This window comes from Nematolebias whitei, chromosome 3, assembly GCF_014905685.2.
Source record: "Nematolebias whitei isolate Nwh7 chromosome 3, NemWhi1, whole genome shotgun sequence".
Classification (NCBI taxonomy): domain Eukaryota; kingdom Metazoa; phylum Chordata; class Actinopteri; order Cyprinodontiformes; family Rivulidae; genus Nematolebias; species Nematolebias whitei.
In genome coordinates, this window is record NC_056500.1 from 43,788,863 (window position 1) to 43,815,824 (window position 26,962).

A 26,962-nucleotide genomic window follows, 5' to 3' on the forward strand; every position below is an offset into this window, starting at 1 on the left:
CTCCATCCATCCATCCATCCATCCATCCTCCATCCATCCATCCATCCTCCATCCATCCATTCATCCATCCATCCATCCTCCATTCATCCATCCATCCATCCTGGCCGGAGCTGTTAGCTCTCCAGTGTTCCTCCACCTGCACCAGCTGAGTGAAGCGAGCGTGCACAGGAGGACTCACAGTCGCAGTTCTTAGAAATTTAAGGCGTCAGTCAAAAATGGCGTTATGAATATGGGAAAAAAAACGTATTTAAGTCACTTCAGCATATAAGTCACAGGACTGATAAATCTATGCAAAAAAAAAAACAAACTGTGACTTATACGCTAGAAAATACAGTAGTTGCTTGTACTTTAATTTTTTTTTAGCTTTCAGAAGAATATTACAAGCTGTTTTTGTTATTCCAACCTCAAATCACAACCCAAATCCTAAACAACACAAACTCACACTCTGGCTGTCACTCTGTTCTATTTGTGTTTCAGACGTCCTGTATGGTTCAGCAGGGAGTGAATTATTCAAACTAGTCTTCCACAGATGCCTCTGATTTTCTAGGTCAGCTTCCACTTAAATTGTAAAACACTAAAGGCAGCCGGTCCAACAGGAGCTGAAAACACTCTGGGACAGAACGCTGGACTCTCTGCAGCGGTTTCAACTGCAAAATATGTGCAGCAGATATTACTTCTAGTATTTACTCTGTTTAGAACATCTCACAATGCAATATATCTGTCAGGGGATTTCAGGTAAAGGTTTATGGATGTTTATAAATGCTAATGCTAAATTAATGAGTGTGAGGTCAGAGAGGAGCCTGCAGGCACCTGACGCCTGCGAGCCTAAGAGGCCGAGGTCATCGTGTTGATAACCGTGTATAAAAACACTTCCTGCACACTGCCCGTTGCAGATCTTTGCCACTGGGATTTCAGTGAAACATCTGTGTAAGTCTGTGTGAACATCTGCCCTTGCAAGTAAAACTGGGTTAAAAATCTTCTCCCGTCTTCGTGTGTGGTTACTTTTTTGTAAGAAGATAATGCCAGGATATGTTCATCCAACAATATCATACACATGCATACTTGTACTCTTCATGTGAGATGGCCCATGCACATGTTGCTACAATTAAATCTTGTTTACATCAATTCATTCAACCTTTATTAATGGAGGTTAGTCTCACTGAGTCACGAGGACTCGTTTACAACAGAGACCTGTTTAATCAATACAAGAGTGTTCAGCTCAGTCCCACTTCTTTAATCTAACGTCTCCATAAATATTGTCCATTATTATTTTTATTGCCCGCTACCAAAGGCCAGTAATGTATGTGCACATGTTAGTTTGTTTTGTCATGTTAGCAAAATATCTGATAGATTTTGATGAAACTCGCAGAAGGTAATCCTTGAACCTTTATAAAGAACTGACTAACTTTGAGTCAGCCTCATCAGAGACGAACGCCACAGCTGAGCAAACGTAACAAACACTAACTAACTAGACTCAGTGAGTGTTAAAGTTGTTGAGCTGATATTTAGTGTAGAAACTGGGAGCCATCCCCAATTCTAAATAACAGATCAGCTGATATTTGTTTTTAACAACGTTGCCGTTAAATATTGGAGTCTGGAATGCTGTTTTCCTGTCTGTTAGCAAAATATCTAATGAACTGCCAGATGGATTTGGCTCAAACTTTTACTTAGACAGAAATAATAATGTAGGCAATTATTGAGCTAATGTTGGTGTGATAGAAGCTGTTCACAAAACATACTCGGAGCACTAAATGTTGTGCAACATTGCTTCAAACTTTGGCAGTGACTGTGGCCATCAAACCCCTTTGTCTGTTAGTAAAATATCTCATGAACTACTATATAGATTGTATTGAAACTCTCAGAAAGCAATCATAGGATGTACGTCTAACTGTTGAATTTGTGAAGGAAATTTCGCATAAGCTGGTCACCACAAGTAATCAAACTTAGGAAATACATAAATGGATATAACTCAATCAGTTTTACAGATAACAAACTAATATATAGTGTGGTAGTAGCTGAGTGTGATACTCAACACGTACTCTGAGAGCTAACCCTTCTTGTGAGCGGTCACATGACATCACACATTTGTAAGTTTGATCCAGATGACTGTAACTCAGGTGGCAGAGGATGAGCCCTCCTTTAATGAATGACAAGCCTTTATTTGTAAATGGAGTAAAAAAAAATCACTGTAATGAAATTTGGATTGCTGATATGTGCTGCTGATTATCCATGCTGCTGATCTCATGCTGCTGATTATTTCATACTATACTGTATTCATTCATTCGTACTCATCCACCCACAAAGACTCGTGTTCGTGCTGCTGTTGTTCGGTGCATTGTTTTGCATTATTAACGTTTAGTGTATTCTTAGTTTATACCTTAGATACTTATTTACTGTTTCTTTTTACACTTTAAATTATTTGCTATTGTTGGATGTAACTGGGACCCTGTGTACACAATTTCACTCCACCTCATGTACCACATGTGATGCAAATGACAATAAAGAACCTTGACCTTGACTGTAGCTCAAACAAAAATATCTATTATCATCAATGTGATTACTAAATACCAACTAATCACTACAATAAATATCTTATTACCTTCAGTGTTCCCTCAGTGAGGACTGAACTTGGCAAAAGGTCCTTCTCCTACTCCGCTCCTGTTTCCTGGAATATCTTACAAAAACATCTGGAGCTCTCGACCTTGACCTCTCTAAGTGTCTTCAAACATCTGATAAGTTCTTGGCAAAAACCAATGCAGACTTGTTCCTGTTTTGAGTTTTCTACACCACCCTACAACCTAGCTGGGTGGGCTTTTTTTGCTACTTTTCCTTTAAATTACAATTTTATTTTCACTTGTTTAAAAATATAAATAAATGTGCATGCATCTTTTATGATTGTCTTTTGTTGTCATTGTTAAGCACTGTTGTCATCATTCTTTGTTAAGAAATCAGGTCTCTCTTGTAAATGAGTCCCTGAGGCTCAGTGGGATTAACCTGTATAAATAAAGGTTGAATGAATGAATCTCTAATGGGAATTTTATCGTATTATTTGGTTGGAATATTATTAAACTAAACTAAGAAACAAGATTTATTAAGTTTACCAATCTTATTTGAGACGATTGCCTGTAAAAATGAGAGGAAATCTGTTGTTTGCGACGTCAGAACTTAAATTTGAACAACTTTGTGGGATATAAAACGAAACGGTGGTCACAAAGGATACTGAAGCTGCGGTCTGTGATGTCCAGGTGCCACATGTTGATGCGAAGGTCATCAGCAGACAGGTAGGTCTCCCCGTCGCTGTTGACGGAGATGGAATTGATGTGGTACGTGTGGCCGTTTGCAAACACCCGCCTGGGACGGACCTCCACCATCAGGTCTGTTGGTTTTAGCGCTGGCACCTTCAAATTTAAAATAAAAGGTGAAAGATTGAAGAAGTACAACAGGGGGAATATTTATCTGAAGTAAAAACAAACAAATGTGACAGAAAGGTGAAAAAATGCAAGAAGACATGAGCGTCAGCAAACAGATAATGTTTGAAAGGCTAATTCCTCGTCTGTGAACCTGAAACAAAGATGGCTGAGCATAAAGAGTGTGACTGTGTGTGCAGGTGTGTGTGTTTACCTTCAGAGAGGTGATGGTAGAAAGGTCCTTAAGTCGTCCCTCCTCATCTTTCAGGTTGTATCCCTCTGGTCTCTTGTCCCTCTCGCTCACCTTCCACAGTTTGATGGTCTTATCTGTGCGAGCGTCAATAAATTCACGTCAGGAAACTGAGATTACTTCAGGCTAAAGTGACAGAACAGACGAGTGAAACCGCTTCAACAAAGGTTTTTTAAGTAAGAGATTCCTCACATCTGACGTGGACACACTCAAAACAACAGCTAAAAACTGTTGAAGTGGGGTTTTGTGGAAAGAATCTGAACAATGAGTATCTTACCTGTTGTAGATAGCTCTTTGAATGACCTCAGCGTGAAGAAATGAAGAACTGACGAGTTAGTCTGAGCGAGGCCATAATCAAAGTGGATTGCTGCCGCCTTAAAACATGTTCGTGGCAGATCATACAAACTTTATTCTATAAATCTTTCTTTTTTTGTCTTGGTTTTTACGCCTCACAGTTGTTTTCATAGAACAGGTCTCGGCCATGCTCAAACTAGTCATTAGCTCATCAGTCTGGTCAGAATTAAACTACTTTTTTCCAAACTAATGTAAATAAAATGGCTATCTGCAACAGGTAAGATAGTCATTGCTTGTAACCTCTCCACAGAACCCCATTTCACATTTTCAGAACTAAACTGATTTACAGTTTGTAGTATCTAATCCATGCTCCAGACCATTGTTAGTACTAGGTGTGTGTATAATTAAATCACTGGTTGTTTTTGGTACACTTCTCAGTGGCAGGGTGGTGTAGAAATTAGGGCCAGGTGGTAATAAAGTTTGTAAAGGTTACCGAGTCCGTTCCCAGGGTCATTTGAAAATAATTCCTGGTGGAAACCAGTATATCGTGTTAGAGGTCGAGCCGTCTCTGTTTCTCACCGTTGGTGGAGAGCAGGAAATGTGCTGCGTTCTGCTGCGGCAGCCATCTGATCTTGTTGATTTTCTCCTCTATCTCCAGACTCTTCAGGTAGTCAAAGTCCGGCTCGTGGCTCTGGAACGTGCTGTAGACATTGTACTCCCCCGAGTCCCCCGTCTCCCCTGCCTCCTCTGACTCGTCTTTAGGCTGGAGAAAGTGAAGAAAACACAAGTTTCAGCTGAGGTGAAATTCAGATACGTGATAGAAACAGAGCGTTCAGAAGGAAACCTGACCTCTGTCTCTCTTTGGAAGATGACCACTCGGCCACCTTTATCCCCTGTGGCCAGCAGGTCCCCGGTCTGGTTGAACTCCACTGTAGAGATGACATCAGCTGGGAGGGAGAGAATATGAAGCAATGGTGCAGATTAATAAGTGCAGTCTGAAATGGAGAAATGGACAAAGACATCAGAGCGCCTGAATGTGAACCTGAGGATCCCTGCACAGTGTTTTGTTCAAGAATGCTCTGTTCTGTCTGCGTCCAACACCTCGATCCTCGTGTAAATACTTTCTGGCTTCTTCGTTTTTGTGACCAACTGATGCGATTTAAATTTTGATTATTACATATTTTTGACCCAAGGGCAGCAGGAAGGTTAGTACACTTTCAAAATGAAAATAGTCAGATTTGTATCAGTTTTTCTATAATATTTAATTGTCATTAAAGCTGGAAATTTGCCTTTGATGTTATCTTTCATAAGAAAACTCCCATTCAGATTTCATAACAGAGCTGTAGCTCTCTTGAGGTGAGCTGGAGACGCCCTCAACGACCTTGTGACTATTTTGAAGGAAATTTTGTGGCACACCTTTTTTTGAACGTGTTCAAAACTTAAATCAGGAACTCTGTTATTTTGTTCTCATGTAAGGAAATTGAGACCCCACCACGAATGTTGCAAGAATTTTTAGATAATGTCCTTATAAACATAATTTAGCTACTTACAAGATAATGGTAAGAGGTAGTAGTGGACAAATAATGTTGAAAAAAAAAAATCCATAATCACGCTGAAAAAGTGCACAGTATGTTTCACATGCATGTGTTTGGTCTGTAGGAGGAAACCAGAGTTGAAAGAGTATAAACTCCACACAGAAAAGCCTCAGGCCGGGAGATGATCCTGAAACCTTCTGGCTGTGAGGGGACAGCTCTAGGGTGCGTTCACACCAGCCCTGTTTAATCCGCTTTAATCGAACTCTAGCTCGTTTTCCTAGGAAGTCCGGTTCGTTTGGGGAGGTGTGAACGCGCCATCGAACTCTGTCACGGAACAAAAAGGAGAACTCTGGCCCGGGCCAGAGTTAAACACTCTTATGTGTTTGGACACGTCCCTCTGCTGCAGTGAGCTCCAGCTGGGCCCTGGTGTGTGTCCACCATTAGGAGTGGAGCAAGAAATAAAAACATCCTCACTGTGTCACTCATATTACATCATATTATGTTTTATGATATTGTAATACAACACAATAAAATGTATGATCTCATACTGTTTCATATTGTATGGAATCAAATTGCATTGTACTGTATTGTACTGTATTGTACTGTATTGTTATGTGTTGTGTTAAACCGTATCGCATAGTGTTGTATTGTATCATATTATATTGTGCTGTATTGTGCCATGTCAAATTATATTGTATCATATTGTATTGTACTGTATTGCAATGTACTGTGTCATGTCAAATTGTATTGTATCATATTGTATTGTACTGTACTGTATTGTTATGTATTGTGTTGTGTTAAATCGTATCAAAATATTGTATTATATCATATTATATTGTGCTGTATTGTGCCATGTCAAATTATATTGTATCATATTGTATTGTGCTGTATTGTACTGTATTGTGTCATGTCAAATTATATTGTATCATATTGTATTGTGCTGTATTGTACTGTATTGTGTCATGTCAATTTATATTGTATCTTATTGTATTGTATTGTACTGTACTGTATTGTAATGTATTGTAATGTATTGTAATGTATTGTAATGTATTGTAATGTATTGTGTTGTGTTAAATCGTATCGCATAGTGTTGTATTGTATCGTGTTATATCATATTGTATTGTACTGTATTGCAATGTACTGTATCATGTCAAATTGTATTGTATCATATTGTATTGTATTGTACTGTACTGTATTGTTATGTATTGTGTTGTGTTAAATCGTATCAAAGTATTGTATTGTATCATATTGTATTGTGCTGTATTGTACTGTATTGTGTCAAATCGTATGGTATCGTAGTGTATTGTATTGTGAGTCTATGTACCATATGCAGTTCTGAGTCCCCAGAGACAGGACTGACTGACCTTCGGTGACGTAGTCTCGCAGGAAGGTGTGGTTAATTTTGGGGCTCTCAGTGTCCTCGCCCATCTGAAGCTGAAAAAGGGTGACCCACCACCACTCCCGTCCTGAGGGGAAGGGTCCAATCTGTAATTTCTCTTTCCACCCAAGCTCCGCCCATGCTGCTAGGGCCTACCGTAGTGGCCTGAAGCAAGGCATCCTGGGAAAAGCCGACCATCAGGAAGGAGAAAAAGTGTAAAGAAGGAAAAAGAGGGAGCAGGGACAGGGTTTGAGGTACAAACAGAAGGGACCGTATCAGGAAGGTGGAGAAGAAGAGTCTAACGATGGAGACAAAAAGTGATCTTATTTATCTTGCCAAATAATGTACCCATAAATACACACATTTAATTTCCTTCTTAGCAAAACACATGTGTTGAGAAGGCTTAGTCAGAGCTGGAACAAATCTCTGCACTGTGGAGTGGAAACAAGGCAACACACAGCTTGAGAAGAGAAAATGAATCCATATGCATATGAAATAAGCACCAAGTGATGAATGTGGAAAGAAAAAACATCCTCAGCATTCATTCTATAAAATGATTCCAGTGGTAGTCAATGATCTGAGGGTGTGGTAGTCCTCCCTGCTCTTTTTCTCTCACACACACACACAAACACACACACACACACACATACGCACACTTCTCAGATAGATAGTCCTTGGCGGAGATCAGAGGAGAACGTGGCGTCTTGCCTCTGCTGCAGGAAGGTAGGGAGGGGGAAACAGGCCTCAGCTCACCTACCAGTCCGTCTGCTGCTGCTGCTGTTTGGACACGTCCCTCTGCTGCAGTGGGCTCCAGCTGGGCCCTGGTGTGTGTCCGCCGTACGGAGTGGAGCAAGAACAGGAGAAATGGAGAGCAAGAGTGTTGGGATGAGGAGGTGAGGTGAAAAGGAGGAGGAAAAAAGAGAAATAGAGAGACAGCGAGGAGGATGGAGGATCGCTGGCTGCTGATGCTGAGGATTGGATTCTGTGCAGCATCCACTGTGTCATGGCAGCCTCCTCTTGGAGCAGCCAATCACAGCTCAGCTGTCACTGATGGACCCGCCCTCTGTAGGTGGTGGGGAGAGGATGTGACCAGCAGAGGGCGTCGTTCAGTGGAGGGAGGTCTAAAAGGCCAAGTTCATGTCATATACATGGCACAGAGCTGCATTAATAATTTATTATTTGAGTTAAACAGCAGAGCATGGCTTTAAATGGGGAAAAAGAGAAAGGGCCTCCACCAAAGAGTAGCCAGGGCTGGGGGGGGGGGGGGGGGTACAACGCACCCCCACTATAAATTTGCATGCCGGGCCGCAGCCCCTCTGGCCAAAATTATTTGCAGAATCTGTCTGTTAGCAAAATATATTGTAAACCCCTGAACAAATGTTATTGAATCTTTGAGAAATCAGTTGTTTCATGAACATTTACAACTTTTAGAGTAAGCCTGGTTCAAGGTGGCGTTCACAGCTAATTATTCAATGCAAAAATAAATAAATAAATAAAACGGCTATAACCCAGTTGATATGCTGGCGAAAATTCTCAATCATCCAGGTCGTGGTAAAAACAAAAAGTAATTAATAAATAAATGCATAAATACATAACTGTACTGTTTTCAGTGATATCAACTGGTTTCTCTGTAATTATGTAACCCATCTCCTAAAACGTAGTGTTTTTCAAAAAACTTACATATAGCAACAATAATATAAAACTTCTGAAATCATGTGTGTTTTGTTTTTAGTGCGCCCTCTTTAATGAAAGGTTGCTACAAACAGCTCGTGTGCAGGTGGATCTTTAAGGTTAACTTGTAGTAACACATTATGACCGGCAGGTGGCGCAGCTAAGTTAAACTGAGCGCGGCCTCTACCGTCATTAATCTGCAGAAGAAGAAAACGACCGAGAGGCGAGAGAAAAAAAAAATGACAGGGCGCGCAAAAAGAAAATCCAAAGGCATTCAGGTAATTTTATCCTCCTTCTAGCCACTTTTGATTATTTGAAACATACGTCCAGTTAGAACCGGGGTTTAATCTTCCGGGTAGCACACCTTGTTTCGGTGTGGACACATTTAGGCAACATCTGGGAAACGAGATGTGTTTAATTCACTGCACTGAGTGGTGAGACGACAACATGGCAGCAGCTTCATCACTGCCGAACTGCGAAACATAATGACACAAAAGCCCTTAACTGTTTTTACATTTCTACTACACGCCCTTTGACCTTTGTAAAGTAGTGACAGACTCCTTGCTGCTCTGCGGAAGGAAAGCAGAGGAATCATTCTTCAGTCAGGGTTTTAGCTAATAATAGGTTGTCTCTTAGTAAGCTAACACACTTAAGCTACTTTAATTATGTGGCGTTTTTGTGTAGGTTTTACAGCTCAAATCTAATCTACAGCCACTCCTTACAGTTTTAGCTGTGCACTGCCTTGAACACAGGTGCATTATGTAATAAATACAGTCGCCAAGGCTTTAAAATGGTTTCTCTCACTTTTTATGGAGGATACAAACATCCCAGTACAACAATACAGATCATATTGAAGAACTTGACTTGCACCATGGTGTGTACACTAACCAGATGATAAAATTTAGGTTGTGATTGTTTCCTCTTCCTCTCATTTGATCAGGAGTCAGGCACAGACAACGGAGAGGTGAAGAAAGCCCGGCCTGATGGACCTGTGTCTCTGTCCAAAGTGAATAAAGAGCAGCGCAACGAGTTGGTGCAGCTCTACGGCTTCACCATGCCAGAAGATTTGTACCACTTCTGGGATTTCTGCCAAGAGCTTTGTCCTGACGACCCTCGTGGTATGTTGGTGCCGTAGCATAGCGCTGATAGGACAAAAAGATTGAGAGTGTTGGTTTTTTTTAGTTAGTTTTATGAAAACAACATAGATACACTCGTATTTCGAAATACTTAGCCAGAGGGACGTTTAGAGCAGGGGTGTCTAACTCACTTACAAAGGGGGCCAAAATGAAAACCTTTTTCAAAATAAGAGCCAGTTTCAGAATCTACATTAACTCAAGTTAGAACATCTTGTCTTGGTTGCAGGTTCTCTGTTCTCTGTGTCACTTTTGACATCATAATCAAAGATTACTGAGAAAATTCAAGTGATAAAGTATGTTTCATTTAACACATCATCTTGGGGGGCCAGATAAGATGTTAACGAGGGCCGCATTTGGCCCCGGGCCTTGAGTTTGACACTTGTGATTGAGAGGAATGGACTAAATGTTAATGGTACTAAATGGTACTCGGTGAGGCATCCATCCGAGGAGACATGCAATTTGTTTTGGTTTAGTGCTAAGATGTTGAATAATGCACTGTATGTCGAATTTAAACTGAAAACCCAGTAATGTTTAACACTCCACCCAGTCTTTTTGTGATGATTGTATCTGTATACATGTGTGCAGGAGCGCTGAAAGACACCCTGGGCTTGCAGCTCGTTGGGCCTTTTGACCTTCTGGCAGGAGCTCACAGAAACTCCAAGAATCCTCAGCCGAACTTCCACCTTCACTGGAGGTTTTTCTACGACCCCCCCGAGTTTCAGACTATACTCAAAGGGAGTGAGGACAGCCAACATCACATGGGCTACTACAGGTGTCACACAGCGTTGTAGCTTTCCAACAAATCGGTGTCAATCTAGAGTGGCAGTTTTTATTCATGTATGTTTTTAATGTAATTGTTTCTGTCTGCCAGGGACACTCCTGACTCGCTTCCTTCATTTGTTGGAGAAAATGAAGCAAAGCAGGGCTGTGTGATTACACAGATGGGTGATAACGTCTTCGCTGCTGTCTAGTGAGTTTTAACAGTCGCTTGTCCGTCGTGTTATTTTCTGTATTTGTGATCATGTTCAGCTGCCTGGCCGTCATCAGTCTTCCACTGAAGCTGTTTGTGTTTGTTTCTAAACGTGTTGCATCAAATCAAGTGACGTGGGCAAGAAGCCAGAGCTGATCCGTCTGTTGGTTTCAGTAGCAAAAACTAAACATTCCTCCCAGGATCAGGCGCATTCATTTTATTATTATTTTTAAAGTGAATAGGTTTTTTTTTGTTGTCATTTTTTCTTACATGCTGATCTCTGGTCTCTCCTCCATCAGCCTGTACCTGCTGAGGAAGAAGAAGGAAAGGAGCAGTGAAGGAGCAGAGAGAGACGCTCGGGAAAGCTTGGAGGCAAAGCTTCGAGAGAAAGCTGATCGTCTGGGCTTTTCTTTGGAGCAGAAGACCAAAGCCATGAAGCAGCGGGACAAGAAGGTAACGTGCTCACGATGAGGCAGAACAGTTCAGCCCTGATTCCTCTTCAAGACGTCGGATCTCACCGACGTGATTGTGAGACGGTCTTTTTCACACGGACACGTCATGGAGTCACACGCAGTCAGAAACACAGACTGCACGGTTGGTCAAGCTGTACCCCCTCCCGGTCAGCACAGCCCGTTTCTCTCTGCTGTCTACTCGTGCACAGGAATTAAAATTTAGCTTTGTATGGAATGTACCAAAGCCGGTCTGAACTCTGGACTCTTTCCTTTTATTGTCATTTATTTAGTTATTAGCACAAAAAAAGTTCAGATTCTTTAATCCATGGTGAGATGCATCATCTTATATTCAGGGTCTGAGCATCATGTCTAGTTTAACAGAATTTGAACATGTTAACACATTTCATGTCATCATCACTGAAATCACTGGTTGTGGAACGTGACTTATTATCCTGAGTGATTTTAAAATGTTTCATTAGACCTGCGTCAGAGCTTCATTTGTTTTTCCTCATTTTCACACTGACGACTCATCGCTGAATGTTTTTGTCTCATCCTCCACCGTCTAACTGCTTCTGTTTGTGTGCACGTTATAATGATGGCTCATGTTTGCTAGTTTTATTCTAAATTTTAACCCCATTGCCTTTGATCTGCCCTTTATAGTTCACTTTCAGGCATTAATTCCTCTTTCTGTCTACTTGTTTCTGTTTTATTTGTGCATTATCTCTTTTCAAGGCTAAATGTTTTTTGTCCTGATGCGTATATATGTCTGTTTAATGTCTCACTTTTACAACATTTTCAAATTAATTGTACAAACCGGATTCCAAAAAAGTTGGGACACTAAACAAATTGTGAATAAAAACTGAATGCAATGATGTGGAGGTGCCAACATCTAATATTTTATTCAGAATAGAACACAAATCACAGATCAAAAGTTTAAACTGAGAGAATGTATCATTTTAAGGGAAAAATCTGTTGTTTCCAAATTTCATGGCGTCAACAAATCCCCAAAAAGTTGGGACAAGTCCATTTTTACCACTGTGTGGCATCCCCCCTTCTTCTTACAACACTCAACAGACGTCTGGGGACAGAGGAGACCAGTTTCTCAAGTTTAGAAATAGGAATGCTCTCCCATTCATGTCTAATACAGGCCTCTAACTGTTCAGTCGTCTTGGGCCTTCTTTGTCGCACCTTCCTCTTCATGATGCGCCAAATGTTCTCTATAGGTGAAAGATCTGGACTGCAGGCTGGCCATTTCAGTACCCGGATCCTTCTCCTACGTAGCCATGATGTTGTGATTGCTGCAGAATGTGGTCTGGCATTATCGTGTTGAAAAATGCAGGGTCTTCCCTGAAAGAGATGACGTCTAGATGGGAGCATATGTTGTTCTAGAACCTGAACATAGTTCTCTGCATTAATGGTGCCTGTCCAGACATGCAAGCTGCCCATGCCACAAGCGCTCATGCAACCCCATACCATCAGTGATGCAGGCTTCTGAACGGAGCGTTGATAACAACTTGGGCTATCCTTGTCCTCTCTGGTCCGGATGACATGGTGTCCCAGTGTTCCATAAAGAACTTCAAATCGTGACTCATCTGACCACTGAACAGTCTTCCATTTTGCCACACTCCATTTTAAATGACCCCTGGCCCAGTGCAAACGTCTGAGCTTGTGGAGCTTGCTTAGAAATGGCTTCCTCTTTGCACTGTAGAGTTTCAGCTGGCAACGGCGGATGGCACGGTGGATTGTGTTCACTGACAATGCTTTCTGGAAGTATTCCTGAGCCCATTCTGTTATTTCCTTGACAGTGGCATTCCTGTTTGAGGTGCAGTGACGTTTAAGGGCCCGGAGATCACGAGCATCCAGTAGAGTTTTACGGCCTTGACCCTTACGCACAGCGATTGTTCCAGATTCTCTGAATCTTTTGATGATGTTATGCACGGTTGATGATGATAACTTAGAAGTCTTTGCTATTTTACGCTGGGTAACACCATTCTGGTATTGCTGCACTATCTTTCTGCGCAACAATGGTGGAATATGTGATCCTCTTACCATCTTGACTTCTGAGAGACACTGACACTCTGAGAAGCTCTTTTTATACCCAATCATGTTGTCAATTGACCTAATTAGTGTTAATTGATCTTCCAGCTGTTCGTTATATGATCTATTTCCTTTTTCCAGCCACTTATTGCTACTTGTCCCAACTTTTTTGGGATTTGTTTGGGGCAATGGGAAACATGCTTTTTTTTAGGGAGTTTTTCTTTTTTTTTTCTCACCCTTCTCATTTTGTCGCATGCGTTCCTGCAGCTGTTTGCTCATATCTGTCAGACTGACTGATAATAAAGTTATGAACAAAGATGGCTGCCTTGTTGTTCTGGGAGCCATGCTTGAACCGTGTTGCTCCGCTCTGCTGCTGACACGATAAATAAACTCAGACACCACGTGTGTTTTATGTCCATGAGCTCTGGACGTCACTCACAGCGCGCATGCAACAAAGAGTAAACTCAAAGCGAGAGGGTTACCTGCACCCTCTTTCCTCGTTTGTGTTGACAAAATGTTTTAGTTTTAAACGAGGAGTGTGCTCATTGATCCTGACGTCCTCATTTTGATTAAAAAATAAAATCAGCACAAATTGTTTTATTCATTATTGGGTTTCTTTAGGTCAAAGTGTTTTATAAAACGAGTTAAAATGTTGCTGATAATTAGAATTTATTATTTATTGATTATATTTTATTTTATTTTTCAGTATCAAATGGTCAAAAATGTTTACAGTTTAAATAAGGATTTAAGTTGGGTTTTTTTTTCAGGCAAATTGATGCACTTTAATTAGTTCCTGTTACAAACTAAATAAAACAATGTTAATAGTTATTCTTCATTTTAAGTTGATCTCTATATATTTTTCTTTAATGTTAATAAGGACACAATGTTATGCAGAGGTGTACTAAATTATGTTATTTACAGTCTCAGTGGAGAGTTGGGCGCTGATCTAACGTTTCGCTCCAGTATCGCTCAGTTTATTCCAGTCGTTCATTGTTACTCAGTAATATCTGTGAGCACGCTCTTATAACTGCTTATGCATATTATGAGCTGTTTTTATGCTAATTAGGTTTTTTCTCGTCAGTTGTCTTTTTTTGCTTGATCTTAAAAAAAACACTCATTAAATACGTTGAGTTTTGTTGTAAAAAAATATTTTCTGCTAATGAACGATGTTGTTTGTCTTTTTCTAATCGTAAAGGTTAAATAATCATGAACCGTAGAGCTAGAATGGACACTTCATATCCTGTAGCCAGGTGTACTTTTTGCTTGATGTTTCTGTAGCTCTCCTTCAGAATGTATACAACTTTGAGTTTAATCTTGATACTAATAAATGACTAAAGCCTCTTGTCACATCGTAGGTGGTCACCAAGACGTTCCATGGTTCTGGTATCGTCGTACCAGTTGATAAGAACGATGTAGGATACAGAGAACTACCAGAAACAGATGGTGAGCTCAGATACGCCTGCTGATGTTTTTAACACGGCCTTGTTTTTGGGTTTTTTAACTCTTGATTAGATTCTTTGATTCATTCCCATGTTTGAACTTATCTGAATACATTTTCTTTCCACCTCCCCCAGCTGGTCTCCGGAAGATCTGTAAAGCCATCGCCGAAGCACGGAGTGATGAAGAGCGCGTCAAAGCCTTTGGCCCGATTCAGGAGATGATCACGTTTGTTCAGTTTGCTAATGACGAGTGCGACTATGGAATGGGCTACGAGCTAGCAATAGATCTCTTCTGCTATGGATCCCACGTGAGTCTTTAAAATGGATTAATATTAACCCTTTGACTTCTGTCACGACAAATGGAAAAACCTGCAGCCCTTCATGTTTTGAATCATTTGGGTTGTCTGGTCGTTTTGACATGAGGTTTACAAAAGTTTACAATCCTGAATAGTTAAAATTAAATTTTTACACAACTTAAAGACGTGGGCTTCAGTATCTCACCTTGGCGTGCCGAGTTGTGAACAGCACTCGTGAAGGAGTTCCCAGAATGTCTGGAAATGTTAGTGAGCTGCAGGACTGAGCATCCGTCTCACATGGATGCATGTCCTCAGTCGCAGGTCATCTGGGAGCCATCTTGAACCCTTCTAGTTTATTTACAGCACCAGAGCTTGTTTTATTTTGAATTTGCACACTGTTCATTTACGTACTAATAAAGAGGATGGATTAAAGTCCTCACTGTTCTGTTTCCTCTCTCCTTCAGTACTTTCACAAGGTGATCAAGCAGCTCCTGCCCATGGCCTACAGCTTGCTGAAAAGAAGTTTGTTTGGAGATATTTTGGGGGCCCACCTCTCGTGTCGCAGCCATGACAACCTGGACCAACTCTCTGCGCACTAAAAGAAAAACACTGAAGTCTCAGTTCTGGTTCTTATAAGCTTTCCCACCCGTGTCTTTGATTTCTGTCGTTTGTCTCCATTGTTGTTTTTGTTGCTGCTGTCATTCTGGAACCGTCTCAGCGGCTTGTTGTTTGTAAAAGCTAGATGTGTAATAAAGCACTTTTATATTTTTACAGTTGTTTTTGACGTGCTTCAGATTTGTCACACGTTTGGTTTTAGGTCAGAGTTGTGCAGATTGAGATCATGTGAAATGTTTTTGATCCAGCTCGTTGGGAGTGATCCTATAGGTTGGGGTGAGTTTTTACTGATGCCATGTTTTGGAAACGGGCAGTGTTAAGGTGTGTGTGCATGTAGATGAACAGATGCAGAGATATATTCATCAATTAAAACGGATTCCTCATTTTTCTGGACTGAATAAAACGTGCATTGAATTTAATGAAATGCAAACGTGAGACGTCATTTATCTTTGACCCATCAAAATGAATGTGGTCATTTATTTACAGAATCAAAGTTTAACATCAAACATTTACATTAATTTGGCAAAATATGAAAATAACAACATAATCAATCAATCAGGAAAACCATACGGCCATGATTTTCCGTTGCTTCACCACAGACATTTCTGAAAACTGTACAATTATGATCAATTATCCACACGGCGGAGGATGAGCACTTTACACAGACATTTCTAAAATATCTGGAAGGATTTCTACTTTAGAGAAGAATTTAAAGATGGGAATGAAGTTAAAGGGAGTAAAAGATGGTATGTGAGGGGAAGTGTTCACCAGAACCGACACTCTCCATCAGAACCCAGCTTTCCCCGGTACGCTTGGTAGGAAACTTGACTCATTACCTTTCTGAAGATTAATCAGCAGATATGGAGGTCCAGTTAACGCTACCTGTCCAGCGTCTCCATAGGATGGCTGAACTCTTCCGAAGTAGTGACGAGATTCCGTCCGACACCAGCTCACGTCAGCAATAGCAATAATCCAACTCGGAGGAGCCTTATCATGCTGGACTTCTGTTCTCCCAAACAACTTCTCAGCGCAGAACCGAACTGCTCAGAAGCTTCACCGAACTGAACTTCTCCGCGCAGAACTGAACTCTTCAGACTCAGAACTGAGAGAACTAGGAAGTACCGGCATTTTTAAAGAGCTCTATTTCCGGTATATTTGAGCGTCCTGATTGGGTAATATCAACCAGACGGGTGTGTTTTGTGACGTAAGAGGTTACTAGGAGTCAGAAAAAGCAAGAATTGTTATGGAACAGATTAAACTGTTCTCAGAGACAGAGAGAGTTTTGTTTTGGCGAGTTTGGAATACAGGTGCCAACTCTACGTCTGAGAGGATGTAAACAAGACAGTTGTTCCAACACATGTCTGCTTCGAATCCTGACCTTGGAAAACGCACACTTGCTCATTCAAAGACAGAAATCAGAAAATGCATAAAAATCTGTAACAGACCTTAACATGAATTCTAACTCTGCATAAGCATTCAAAATCATTACACTGTTTCACAGTTAATAAAATTGATTAGTTCACTGCAACATCTAAAATGGTTTGAACTAAGACACTTTGATTATCAACATTTGTAAAATAGTAATGATAATAAAAAGAGAGTGTTCCTTCACTTGATCTTCAAGAAAGAGAGTCTCAGGATGGGTGAACCTGTATTTCTGGATTCAAATCAATGAAATGACAGTTCCTGTCCCACAAGGTTCTTAAGGTCAAGGGTTTTGACCTTAGGCTTAGTTTTGACATCAGGTTAAGTTCACTGCATGCATAAAAACAGCTGTATGACACACACGCTCCTCATCATGGTCCTCCAGAGTAACGGATGAAGCAGTAATCTGCAAGGACGTCACGAGGTGAAAACTTTCCTCGTGCTGCTTGGATATGAAACTTCAGCTGAAGCTGCTACTTCAGTTCTACAGATGAAATAAAACTAATGAACTCAACGGTAAAAGAAACATTTTGTTTCACAAGACTCTGCGCACTCCAGACTTTAGATCATTGTTTAATCTGATTTAATTGAAATAAGTTGAGAAGTCACAGAATCGAAACATTAAACATGCAGTCAGATGAATAAGGTTTTAAAACCAAGAAAATTTTTAAAAATACATAAAAAGTAATTTCTGCTTTCAGTTTTTACATATTTGTCCAGATAGCCCCTGAATTAGCTTTTTGACGTGCGCGTGCCTTCCTAATAATCTTTCAGTGCATCATAATGTGAGTGATTCAGCCGTTTCCTGTTGCTTTTTATTCAAGGCTTTAATAGTATTTTTTCATAAAACCATTCTGAGCACATTTACTCCTATAAATGATCACAAAGGTGTGATACATTGTAAAGTTTGCAGATGATACAGCGGTGGTGGGATGCATCACTAACAATGATGAGTCCAGCTACAGGCAAGAGGTGGAACACCTTGAGAGCTGGTGCAAAGAGAATAACCTTCACATCAATGTGAAGAAGACAAAGGAGATGATTGTGGACTTAAGAAGGAACAAAAACATCTACACCCCCCTGAACATAAGAGGATCTGCAGTGGAAGTGGTCTCCAGCTACAAGTACTTGGGTGTACACATGAATGACAACCTCAGCTGGAGCAACAACACCACCAGCCTGATCAAGAAAGCTCATCAGAGACTCTACTTCCTCAGACGGCTGAGACAAGCTGGTCTGGGAAGCTCAGTCCTCACCTCCTTCTACAGGTGTGCAGTGGAGAGCATCCTGTGCTCCAGCATCAACGTGTGGCATGGAGGCTGCACAGCTGCAGAAAGAAAAGCTTTGCAGAGAGTGGTGAAGGCTGCACAGAAGACTGTTGGAATCAGTCTCCCCACCATCACAGACATCTACACCTGTAGATGCAGGAAGAGGGCCACCTGCATCATGAAGGACCCCACTCACCCAGCACACACACTTTTTGCCCCACTCCCCTCAGGAAGGAGGTTAAGGAGCATTAAGTGTAGAACCACTAGACTGAGGAACAGCTTCTACCCTGAGGCTGTTAGACTCATGAATCTCTAACTAGAATAATCACTGTGAAAAACCATATCATGTTGCTGCTGATCTGTTTCATGTTGCTGCTGATCTGTTTCAATGTTGATGTGTTCATGCGTGCACATCTGCTCACAGACTCATGTTCATGTTTGTGCTGATGTTCAATGTTTTATGTTATGACTGCTTAGTGTATATTTAGTTGATGTTTTTCTTAGTTCATATCTTAGATGTTATTACTGTTTTTCTTAGACATTTTATTGTTGGATGTAACTGGGACCCTGTGTACATAATTTCGCTCCACCACATGTACCACACACATGAGGTGCGAATGACAATAAAGAAACTCTGACTCTGATACAAAGTGTTCAAGAGTAGTTGGTGGAAAAGCTTTGGACTTCTCATTTTTAGCTTCTAATGCAAATTCTTGTGACAAGCAATTATTCAAATTTAGCCAAGGAGAAGGAACACAACAGAAACATGAATCCCTGGCAAACACTTGTTTATGTACAGTAGATATTAACATTAACTTAAAAAATTAATAGGTCAGCTGAAACAATCATACTTTTGAGCTCATATGTCTTATTTGCTGTGACATTTTGTGTTTTCTTTTTTGAAGATCTGTACTTTTCCCTCGTTCCATGTGTCCAAAATATTATTGATTCATCCCTGCCAGCTTCAATAAAACTACAATTTGATGAAGAAGCCCAGGCCAAACTGGGAAATATTACATGTAAGCCAACCCAACACGCTGCCCTGTATGTATGAAAGCAGTGCTATTTTATAAAACCCTGGGTATTATGGGTCAAACTGACGTCTTAAAGTTAAACCATTATATTATTGCTACAAAAAATAAATGAATATGGAGACGTAAAAACATTGGTGTGTTCATGATAACGGGGAAAAAATCTATACCTAGTTTATAATGCTCGGTAAAATATGGGCTTAATAACATTTTTTGTTAATATAAAATATTTTTTGTTTTACATATGTCGTTATACACCAATAAAAAGTCGTATCTCAGAGACTTCATGAAAAATATTCCCAGTTTGGGGGGTTTATTTAGCGTTAAATGCTGCGTTAAGAAAAATTCCGACTGTCCTGGAAGGCAGCACGGATCCTGCGGAGTTTCGGGATAGCGCCTCTGAAGAAAGCGCGTGCACGCGTGTGGACACATTCACGCGCAGGCTACAGCTGCACAGAGAGCATCCTTGCACCGAGGGAGTCCGGAACAAGTCTCTGCGCGTGTTTCTTCACCGCACACTGTCCCGGAGGACGGACACAGAATGGTCCCGGGTCCCGCCGAGTCCTGTGGATTCTGAGGCCCGTACGCAGACCCTCCTCGCGCCGGAAGACCCCCGTCTCCGTCACCGTGTTCACTGAGGCGGAATGTCAAGTAGTCCCGAAGAAAGTCGCTCGAGGGGCGGCGGCTCCGACCGCGACTCCAAGAAGGCCTCCTCGAGCAACTCGTCCCTGGATGGTGGACCTCCACCGCCGCACCACAACCGCATACGGCAGGTGGGTCCGCAGCCCCGCAGCCCCGTGGCCCGGTCTGCCGTGGAACGGCTCGGTCCGAGGCGGGGCCGAGCTCCAGCAGGTCGTTATAGCTGCTAATGAGAAGACAGAGGCTCCCAGATGTTTGGAAAATGAAATACTGAAGTGAGCCAGCTGTGCCCGCTCAACTCAACAGCAGCACATCTGCAGAGCTGTTTATTTATCATGCAGGTGTTTACAGATGTGGTCACACCACAGTGACCAGAGGGGCAGCAGATCTGCCTCCAACTAACCAATAATATCTTCATTTGTCTTTTCAACACATGCAAAGTGCACGCGTTGCTCAAACATACGTTTTGTGCACTAAGTGCTTGTGTGTGTGTGTGTGTGTGTGTGTGTGTGTGCGCGTGTGTGTGTGCGTTATTTCAGAGCATTTATTTGTTGTTTAGACTTGCAGCATGGCTTTAAGTTAATCCAGGAACTACGACTGTGTTCTGCTTGTTTTAGTTTATAGCTGATGTGAATCAGGAGATGGTGCAGCTCTGTTTCCTGTCTCCGTGCACGCTCTTATTATAATATGATTTCAGTAATGGACTCTAGTGCAACACACACACACGCACATTTTGGGCTCTTCTTACAGGGTGGGGTCTTAAGAATCAGATGCTATGATGGATTACCACCAGAATCAACAAGCATACGCAGCCTCGGGTGTTTGGACATTGATTGCATCATTAAAGAACCAATATTTGACCTATCATTGATTATTGTAGGCTCGTTGGAGCCGAGACAAGTCTCCAAACTTTAAATCTTTATCTTGAGGAGCTCTTTTTTTTAAAAGGCTGAGCTGATGCAAGTCATGCATTTTAGTGTGATGTTGTATCATCTTTGTTTGTTTTCCCCACACACTCAATATTAGAACTTTGCTTAAGCACACAAGCAACTTAATTTGTGTGTTCATAAGAACAACTTTTCTTTTTACAGCCGCTTGCTGCTCCTCTGTTTATTGAGCTGCTACAGCAGACACGAGATTTTATGAATAAACTGGCTGACCCGAGGGCCCCAGCATTAAGAGGGGGCCATCACATCTTGTCGTTTATATGGCGTGTCTACAGAGAGTTACTTGACTCTGGCTTGTCCGAGCCTGGCTGGGGGGTAAATGTCAAACTGTGCAGCCAGAAGGAGCATGAAGCGTGATGCTGCATGTTCTTGAACACGGTTAAAAGCTCGTGGGTGCATCACCAACTGGAAATGAAAGGTTTCTCCGCAGAGTCCTTCTTTTTGTGAAAGCTCCAGCATCAAGGCCATCGTTAATGTGCACTTTCAGGTCAATTTCACCCAGAAAAGTTGCACATTTCAGTCATTTGTCTTAAATCGTTTGAATAAAAAAATAAAAGGACATGGAACTTTTAAAGCTCCATGTTTGCTCAACAAATTGTGGTACAAAAAGTACCACAACTGTTTGAGTTCACCAGTGACAATAATGTCCTGGGACAGTTCATTCTTATTTTATTATTTTTTTTTTTTTTGCAGAAGGCAAGAAGAAGCTGAAACCGAGTTGTTAAATCTAAAACAGAACTCTAAAAGCTAAAAGAAGCAGAACACTATAGACTAAAAAGACCTGAATAATAGTTAAAAGCTAAAAGAAGTTAAAGTTAAAAATCAAAAGTAGCAAAAACAATCAATAAAAGTTTAAAGTAGCAAAAGGCTAGCTGAAAGCTAAGTGTAGCAACAGACCACCTCAAAGTAGCAAGTCAGTAGCCCAGAACATCCTTGTAAAATAAATTAATAATCCCAATGGATTTCTTCCTGGTAAAATAAAGGTTTAAATAAATAAAAAAAGAGATAAATGTAGTAAAAGGCTAGCTGAAAGCTAATTGTAGCAACAGACCACCTCAAAGTAGCAAATCTGTAGCTAAAGGGTAAAAGCAGCAAAAGGCTAGCTAAAGTTAAAAGTAAAGTAATAAACGGCTAACTAAATGCTTATTGTAATAAAACAACAGCTAAAATCTAATAGTAGCAAAAAGCTAGCTGTCAAAACTAGGTATATGTTAAAAGTAGCAATTGGTTAAAACTTAAATTTGGAAAACGGTAGCAAAAAGTATCAAAGCACTAAACAAAGATTAATAGTAACAAAAGGCTAACTAAAAAGTTTAAAGTAGCTAAATACTAGCTAAAATGTATCCGTCAGTCCTTTATCTTTTCCTGCTTTTTCCTTTCTGGGTCGCTGATGTCCATATCCAGCAGTCACTATGCAAGAGGCAGGGACACTCTGGACAGGTTAGCTAAAATCTAACAGTAGCTAAAAGTTAGTTGAATGTGTAAAAATACATATAAATTCAAAAAGTAGCGAACATTTTGAACATTTTAAAGTAGCAAAACACTATAAACAAATGTTAAAAGTAGCAAAAAGCTAGCTAAAAACTAAATGTAGCAAAGGACTGGCTAAAAGAAGCAAAACAGCAGCTGGAATAAAAAAGAAGCAGAGTAGCAAAAAGTTTGCTAACTTAAAGAAGCAAAATTAAGGATGCATGATATTGGATTTTTGGTCAATATCCAATACGCTGATATGTTAAAACGCATTTGGCCGATACCGATATTTTTAATAAACGTTCCTTTGTCAGAACATAGCCCTCTTATTTAGGCATATTTGCTACAAAATGTGTGTAAAAGCTGGTGACATATATTCAGTAACAGCCATATGATATGCAGAGCACTTTAACTTATATTAAATGAAAAGTGTTAAATGTTATTTATTAGCATTAGTCACCTGCGATGCTGTCTCACTTGTGGAGCTTGTTCCAGGTTCCTAGCTGCAGTGTGGATCCTGTGCACTCCTGTGCATGAAGGACAGACTTTTTAAGTTCAAAGTTTTTGTATATCAATATTGTGTCGTAAGACTAATCATGCTAACGGGGCTAAGACACAACGTCCAAATGTCTGTGGTAAAACTCACCCAAGTGCTATCTGCTTTTAGTTTCTCAATGATGTTGGAAATGATGGCTTGTAACTTGGCTAAGGTTACGTCAGAAAAATATCTCTGACTAGAAACGATGTAGCGAGGCTCAACGCAGTCCATAAATCTTTGGAATCCGACATCCTCACCAACGAAAAATAAAACTTCCACACCGCCGACATTTTGAATTTTCCTCTCCACCGTGCTCAGATCAGGTAGGCGAGCGTGACGTCACCATGTTGTGCTGGTGCTGCAGGCATCCTTGTCACTGGGTCGTCATACAAAAACAGCGCCTTTTATATCGGTGAGTTACTTTGATGGAATGGCCGATGTCTGATATTTAACTTTAACGCCAATATCGGCCGATACCATCCCGATAATATCGTGCATCCCTAAGCAAAGCAATAACTACATTTTAAAAGATGGCTGAAGTATCACCTAAAAAAGTATTAAAGTAGCTATTTGTTAGCTACAAATCAAAATCAGAAAAGCAGCTAAAAACTAAAAGTAGTACAGAAAGACAAAAACAAACATGTATGCTGAAACAGATTTCCAAGAGTACACTGTTTTTGAAGGAGTTAAAGAGGTCTCAGTGTATTTGTATAGCTAACATCTTTGTAAAATCATATTTTCTGAAAAGTTAAAACGTTACAAAAGTCATAGCATCCATGTCTTGAATGAGCTGAAAGTTTTGACATATAACTAATACATAACTAAAATAGCTCAAAGAATGCAGAAGTAGTTAAGAGTTCTAAAAACATTTGGGAAAAATGGAGGAAAAACATTTAAATAAAGAGGAAAATAAAAATGGTGATGCAGGTAAACAGAAGTGATTAAAGGACCATGGTCCTGGCTGCAATAACAGCTTCACACGAGGGAGACAAAGAGAGGATGACAAAGCACCTCGTGATATGAGGATCTTTCTTGCAGGTCTAAAAATACTTCCTGTCTCCACTGTGGTATTCCTGGAGACAAACAGCCTCTTTCTCGCCGTGTGCGTCCACATCTCTGCTTTCTGAACTGACCCTGTGTTGTGGGGCTCTCTCTGGGCTGATGTGAAACAGCTGTAGTTTATTCTCTTTACTTGCCAAAATATGTTTTAGTTGTTGAATCAGTGAATTCTGATCAGTGCAGGACTATCCTATTCCTGTTGGTGTCGAGCTAGAGTCGGGGTACACCATGGACACCACGTTTCATAATGGGGCAAACACTCACACAAATAGGACCAATAGTTATGTATACTGAATATTCTCATTTGCAGTTAGCAAACATTGTGTTCGAACGTAGTTTATAGGTCTCTTTAATCTGGTTCTTCTACATGTACCACATTACTTTCACTATTTCTGGTCAGCTTGTTATTCATCTTCAGTTGAGTTTGACACTTTACCCCAGTTTTCTCCTTGTCATCTCGACTGCCAGTTTAACCCATTTCTGTGCAAAATGCCTCAATCCCTGCCTCCCTGCTCCCTGTCTTTCCTTCTCCCCTCCACTCTGATCCCAACACTGACGTGCCAGTGTGCTAGGAGGTCAGATTACACTGCAACTGTCGACATTTTCAGCTTCTCGGTCTCCAAATCTTATACGCTTTTCTGTATGTGCCTGCCCTGCTGTCTACTGCGCTTTATCCACTGGGAGTGGTATGATGGGACTCTGCAGGAAGGGAGTACTAATGGAGTCATGGCCTTCATTACATTAGTTATGGACATCAACGCACACCCACATACAGTTGACTTCCTGTGCAGGATGTCTAATAGAAACGTTAGACTGGACTGGAGGGGGTATCAGCAGGTGCAGTTTTACTTCATAAAAGTCTGTACGCATGGCATCCTCACACAGTACATTAAATATCAGTTTAAGGGATCTTTTAGAGCCCCTCCCTGGTTATAAATCCTTATGTAAATTTGAGTGAATAACCGCAATCGACCACTCTCATCTGATTTTTACCAAATGCTTTATAAGTGCTTCCTGTAAAATCTTGGCACGATGCAGCTTTGTTTGGAATTATTTCTACATGTATACAGATTTTTTAAAGAGGGTACTGTGAAAAGGTATGAGCTATTAAAATAGTTTGTGTTACAGATAGCTCTTTGAACAACCTCAGTTTGAAGAAATAGTTTAAATCTGACTGAAGTGATGAGCTAATGGTTAATTCCAGCGAGGCCAAGACCAAATGAGATTGGTGCCGTCTTCAAACAACTCTATTCTCAACCGTTTCATAGTGGTTTGTGTGTATGCTTTTTTACATTAAAAAGTCCATTTTAGATTGACTGTGCAGATGAATATTTCCATCACGTCTCTTCTCTTTCATTTAGAGCATCAGAAGTGACGCAGCTAGTTTTCAACTACCTTTCTGATCAAATTCAGTGTTCAGTAAATATGTCTTAATGTTCAAATGCCTACTAGTTTGTCAGTTTTACTCTCCTGTCCTCTCTTACTATGGCCATTCGAAGTAGATGGCTGCCTCTCCTGGGCCCTGTTCTGCAGGCAGTCTCTTCCAGTTAAAAGGGAGTTTTTCCTTCCCACTGTCGCCAGTGTACTGCTCAAGATGGGAGAGACTCACATTCAAACTTAGAACCATTTTAGAGTTCCCAATTAAGTGAATATAAATGTTTTTGACTGTAAAAAGCAACGTTAGGACCCAGAAAAAGAGAACAGGCCACACAGGAAAAGTCCCAGTCAGGAGTCAAACCTGCAACCTTCTTGCTGTGAGGCAACAGCACTAATCGGCTGTTCTACTGTGCAGCCTGTTAAGGTCTGATGTTGGGTGTCGAACCCAAGTGCAGGGCGAAGCATGAGGACTCAGGAATAGAAAAATAAACAAATAATTTATTGATCAAAATTAAAGGGCAGCAACAACTTACTCAGGGTGAGGAGGAGGAGAAAACCAGACCAGGACACACTGAAAAGGTTGGAGAGTGAGTCAGATAGGTAGGTAGAGATGCAATGCAGACTAAATACTAACACTAATGATGTGAGAGGAAGGACATCTGAGGTGATTAGAATGAGGAGCAGCTGTGCAACATGAGGACAAGGAGGAAAAAACACAGAGGTGCAGGGAACACAAACACAGACTCGTCTCAAAAAACACAGACTCGTCTCAAAAAACACAGACTCGTCTCAAAAAACACAGACTCGTCTCACAGCCTAAGCAAACCATTAAACTGAAAATAAATTCCTCATGTACCGTTTTGATATTTTAATTCCATCCATTATCTTTTACTCGCGTCTTCCATTTTTGGGTCATGGGGGTCGCCGGTGCCCATGTCTAGCAATTTTTGTGCGAGGGGCGGTGTACACCCTGGACATGTCTCCAGTCCATCACAGGGACACATAGAGACAAACGAGAGAAACAACCATTCACTCTCTCACACCTAGGGACAATTTAGAGTTACCAATCAGTCTAACATGCATGTTTTTGGTCTGTGGGAGGAAACCAGAGCACCCGGAGAAAACCCACGCATGCACAGAGAGAACATGCAAACTCCACCCAGAAAGGCCCCCAGACTGGGATTTGAACCAGGGACCTGCGCGCTGAGAGGCAGCAGCTCTACCAGTTGCGCCACCGTGCTGCCGATATTTAATTCATTATTCAAATATTTTAAAAGGGAAGTGGTGGCGCAGAGGTTAGAGAAGGTGGGCCTGTGATCGGAAGATCGCTGGTTGAACTCCCGGTACCGACAACATCAAAACATTGGTGGGATAGGTGAAACACCCACACCTGCCGCCACCCTCATTTGTCACTCTTAGCCCTTGAGCAAGGCCCTTAACCCCCACCATGTGGGCATTCCCTGGGCACCCTAGATAGCAGCTCTCTGCTCCACCCAGAGGGCTGTGGTAGCTCGGTGGTCTGTGGTTGCGTCAGGAAGGGTAAAAATAATTACCAAGTCTTCATGCGACTTAGTTTGCTGTGGCGACCCCTGAAGAAGGGAGCAGCCAGAAGAAGACAATAAAATCAAATGTTTTAAATTTAAATGAACTTGTCCCAGTTTCCTAACAGTAGGAACTGTGTGCTTTCCATTAAAATAAACTGAATGTGCTGGTACTTGGGGTGCAGTT

At 41.1% G+C, this 26,962-nt stretch overlaps 3 protein-coding genes across 3 annotated transcripts in view; 2 read left to right on the forward strand and 1 right to left on the reverse strand.

The window, feature by feature from the left end:
• ppp2r2ca (protein phosphatase 2, regulatory subunit B, gamma a) overlaps window positions 1-7,858 on the reverse strand; it is a 12,159-nt gene extending 4,301 nt beyond the window's left edge. The window contains exons 1-6 of the mRNA XM_037674988.1: window positions 7,622-7,858; window positions 6,851-7,044; window positions 4,801-4,898; window positions 4,531-4,714; window positions 3,622-3,734; window positions 3,221-3,398 (exon numbers count right to left, since the gene is read on the reverse strand). Coding sequence (XP_037530916.1) covers window positions 3,221-3,398; window positions 3,622-3,734; window positions 4,531-4,714; window positions 4,801-4,898; window positions 6,851-6,914 — 637 coding nt within the window. The 5' untranslated portion in view covers window positions 6,915-7,044; window positions 7,622-7,858. The remainder of the gene's footprint in view (window positions 1-3,220; window positions 3,399-3,621; window positions 3,735-4,530; window positions 4,715-4,800; window positions 4,899-6,850; window positions 7,045-7,621) is intronic.
• Window positions 7,859-8,737: 879 nt separating this feature from the next.
• On the forward strand, window positions 8,738-15,603 carry LOC119408151 (histone PARylation factor 1). Its single transcript, XM_037674989.1, has 8 exons — window positions 8,738-8,813; window positions 9,476-9,653; window positions 10,257-10,443; window positions 10,543-10,641; window positions 10,941-11,094; window positions 14,486-14,573; window positions 14,705-14,877; window positions 15,330-15,603. Exons 1-8 carry the CDS (start codon window positions 8,775-8,777, stop codon window positions 15,462-15,464), a joined length of 1,053 nt encoding a protein of 350 aa, XP_037530917.1. The 5' UTR covers window positions 8,738-8,774; the 3' UTR covers window positions 15,465-15,603.
• Window positions 15,604-19,597: 3,994 nt separating this feature from the next.
• ank2a (ankyrin 2a, neuronal) overlaps window positions 19,598-26,962 on the forward strand; it is a 108,479-nt gene continuing 101,114 nt past the window's right edge. The window contains exon 1 of the mRNA XM_037698283.1: window positions 19,598-19,977. Within this exon, the coding sequence (XP_037554211.1) occupies window positions 19,849-19,977 (129 nt within the window). The 5' untranslated portion in view covers window positions 19,598-19,848. The remainder of the gene's footprint in view (window positions 19,978-26,962) is intronic.

Excerpts from the sequence above, each read along its gene's own strand:
- LOC119408151 (XM_037674989.1), top strand. The coding sequence starts at position 8,775 with ATGACAGGGCGCGCAAAAAGAAAATCCAAAGGCATTCAG. Across the intron at positions 10,444-10,542 it reads CATCACATGGGCTACTACAG|GGACACTCCTGACTCGCTTC; the intron begins GTGTCACACAGC and ends TCTGTCTGCCAG. Across the intron at positions 14,574-14,704 it reads AGAACTACCAGAAACAGATG|CTGGTCTCCGGAAGATCTGT; the intron begins GTGAGCTCAGAT and ends CACCTCCCCCAG.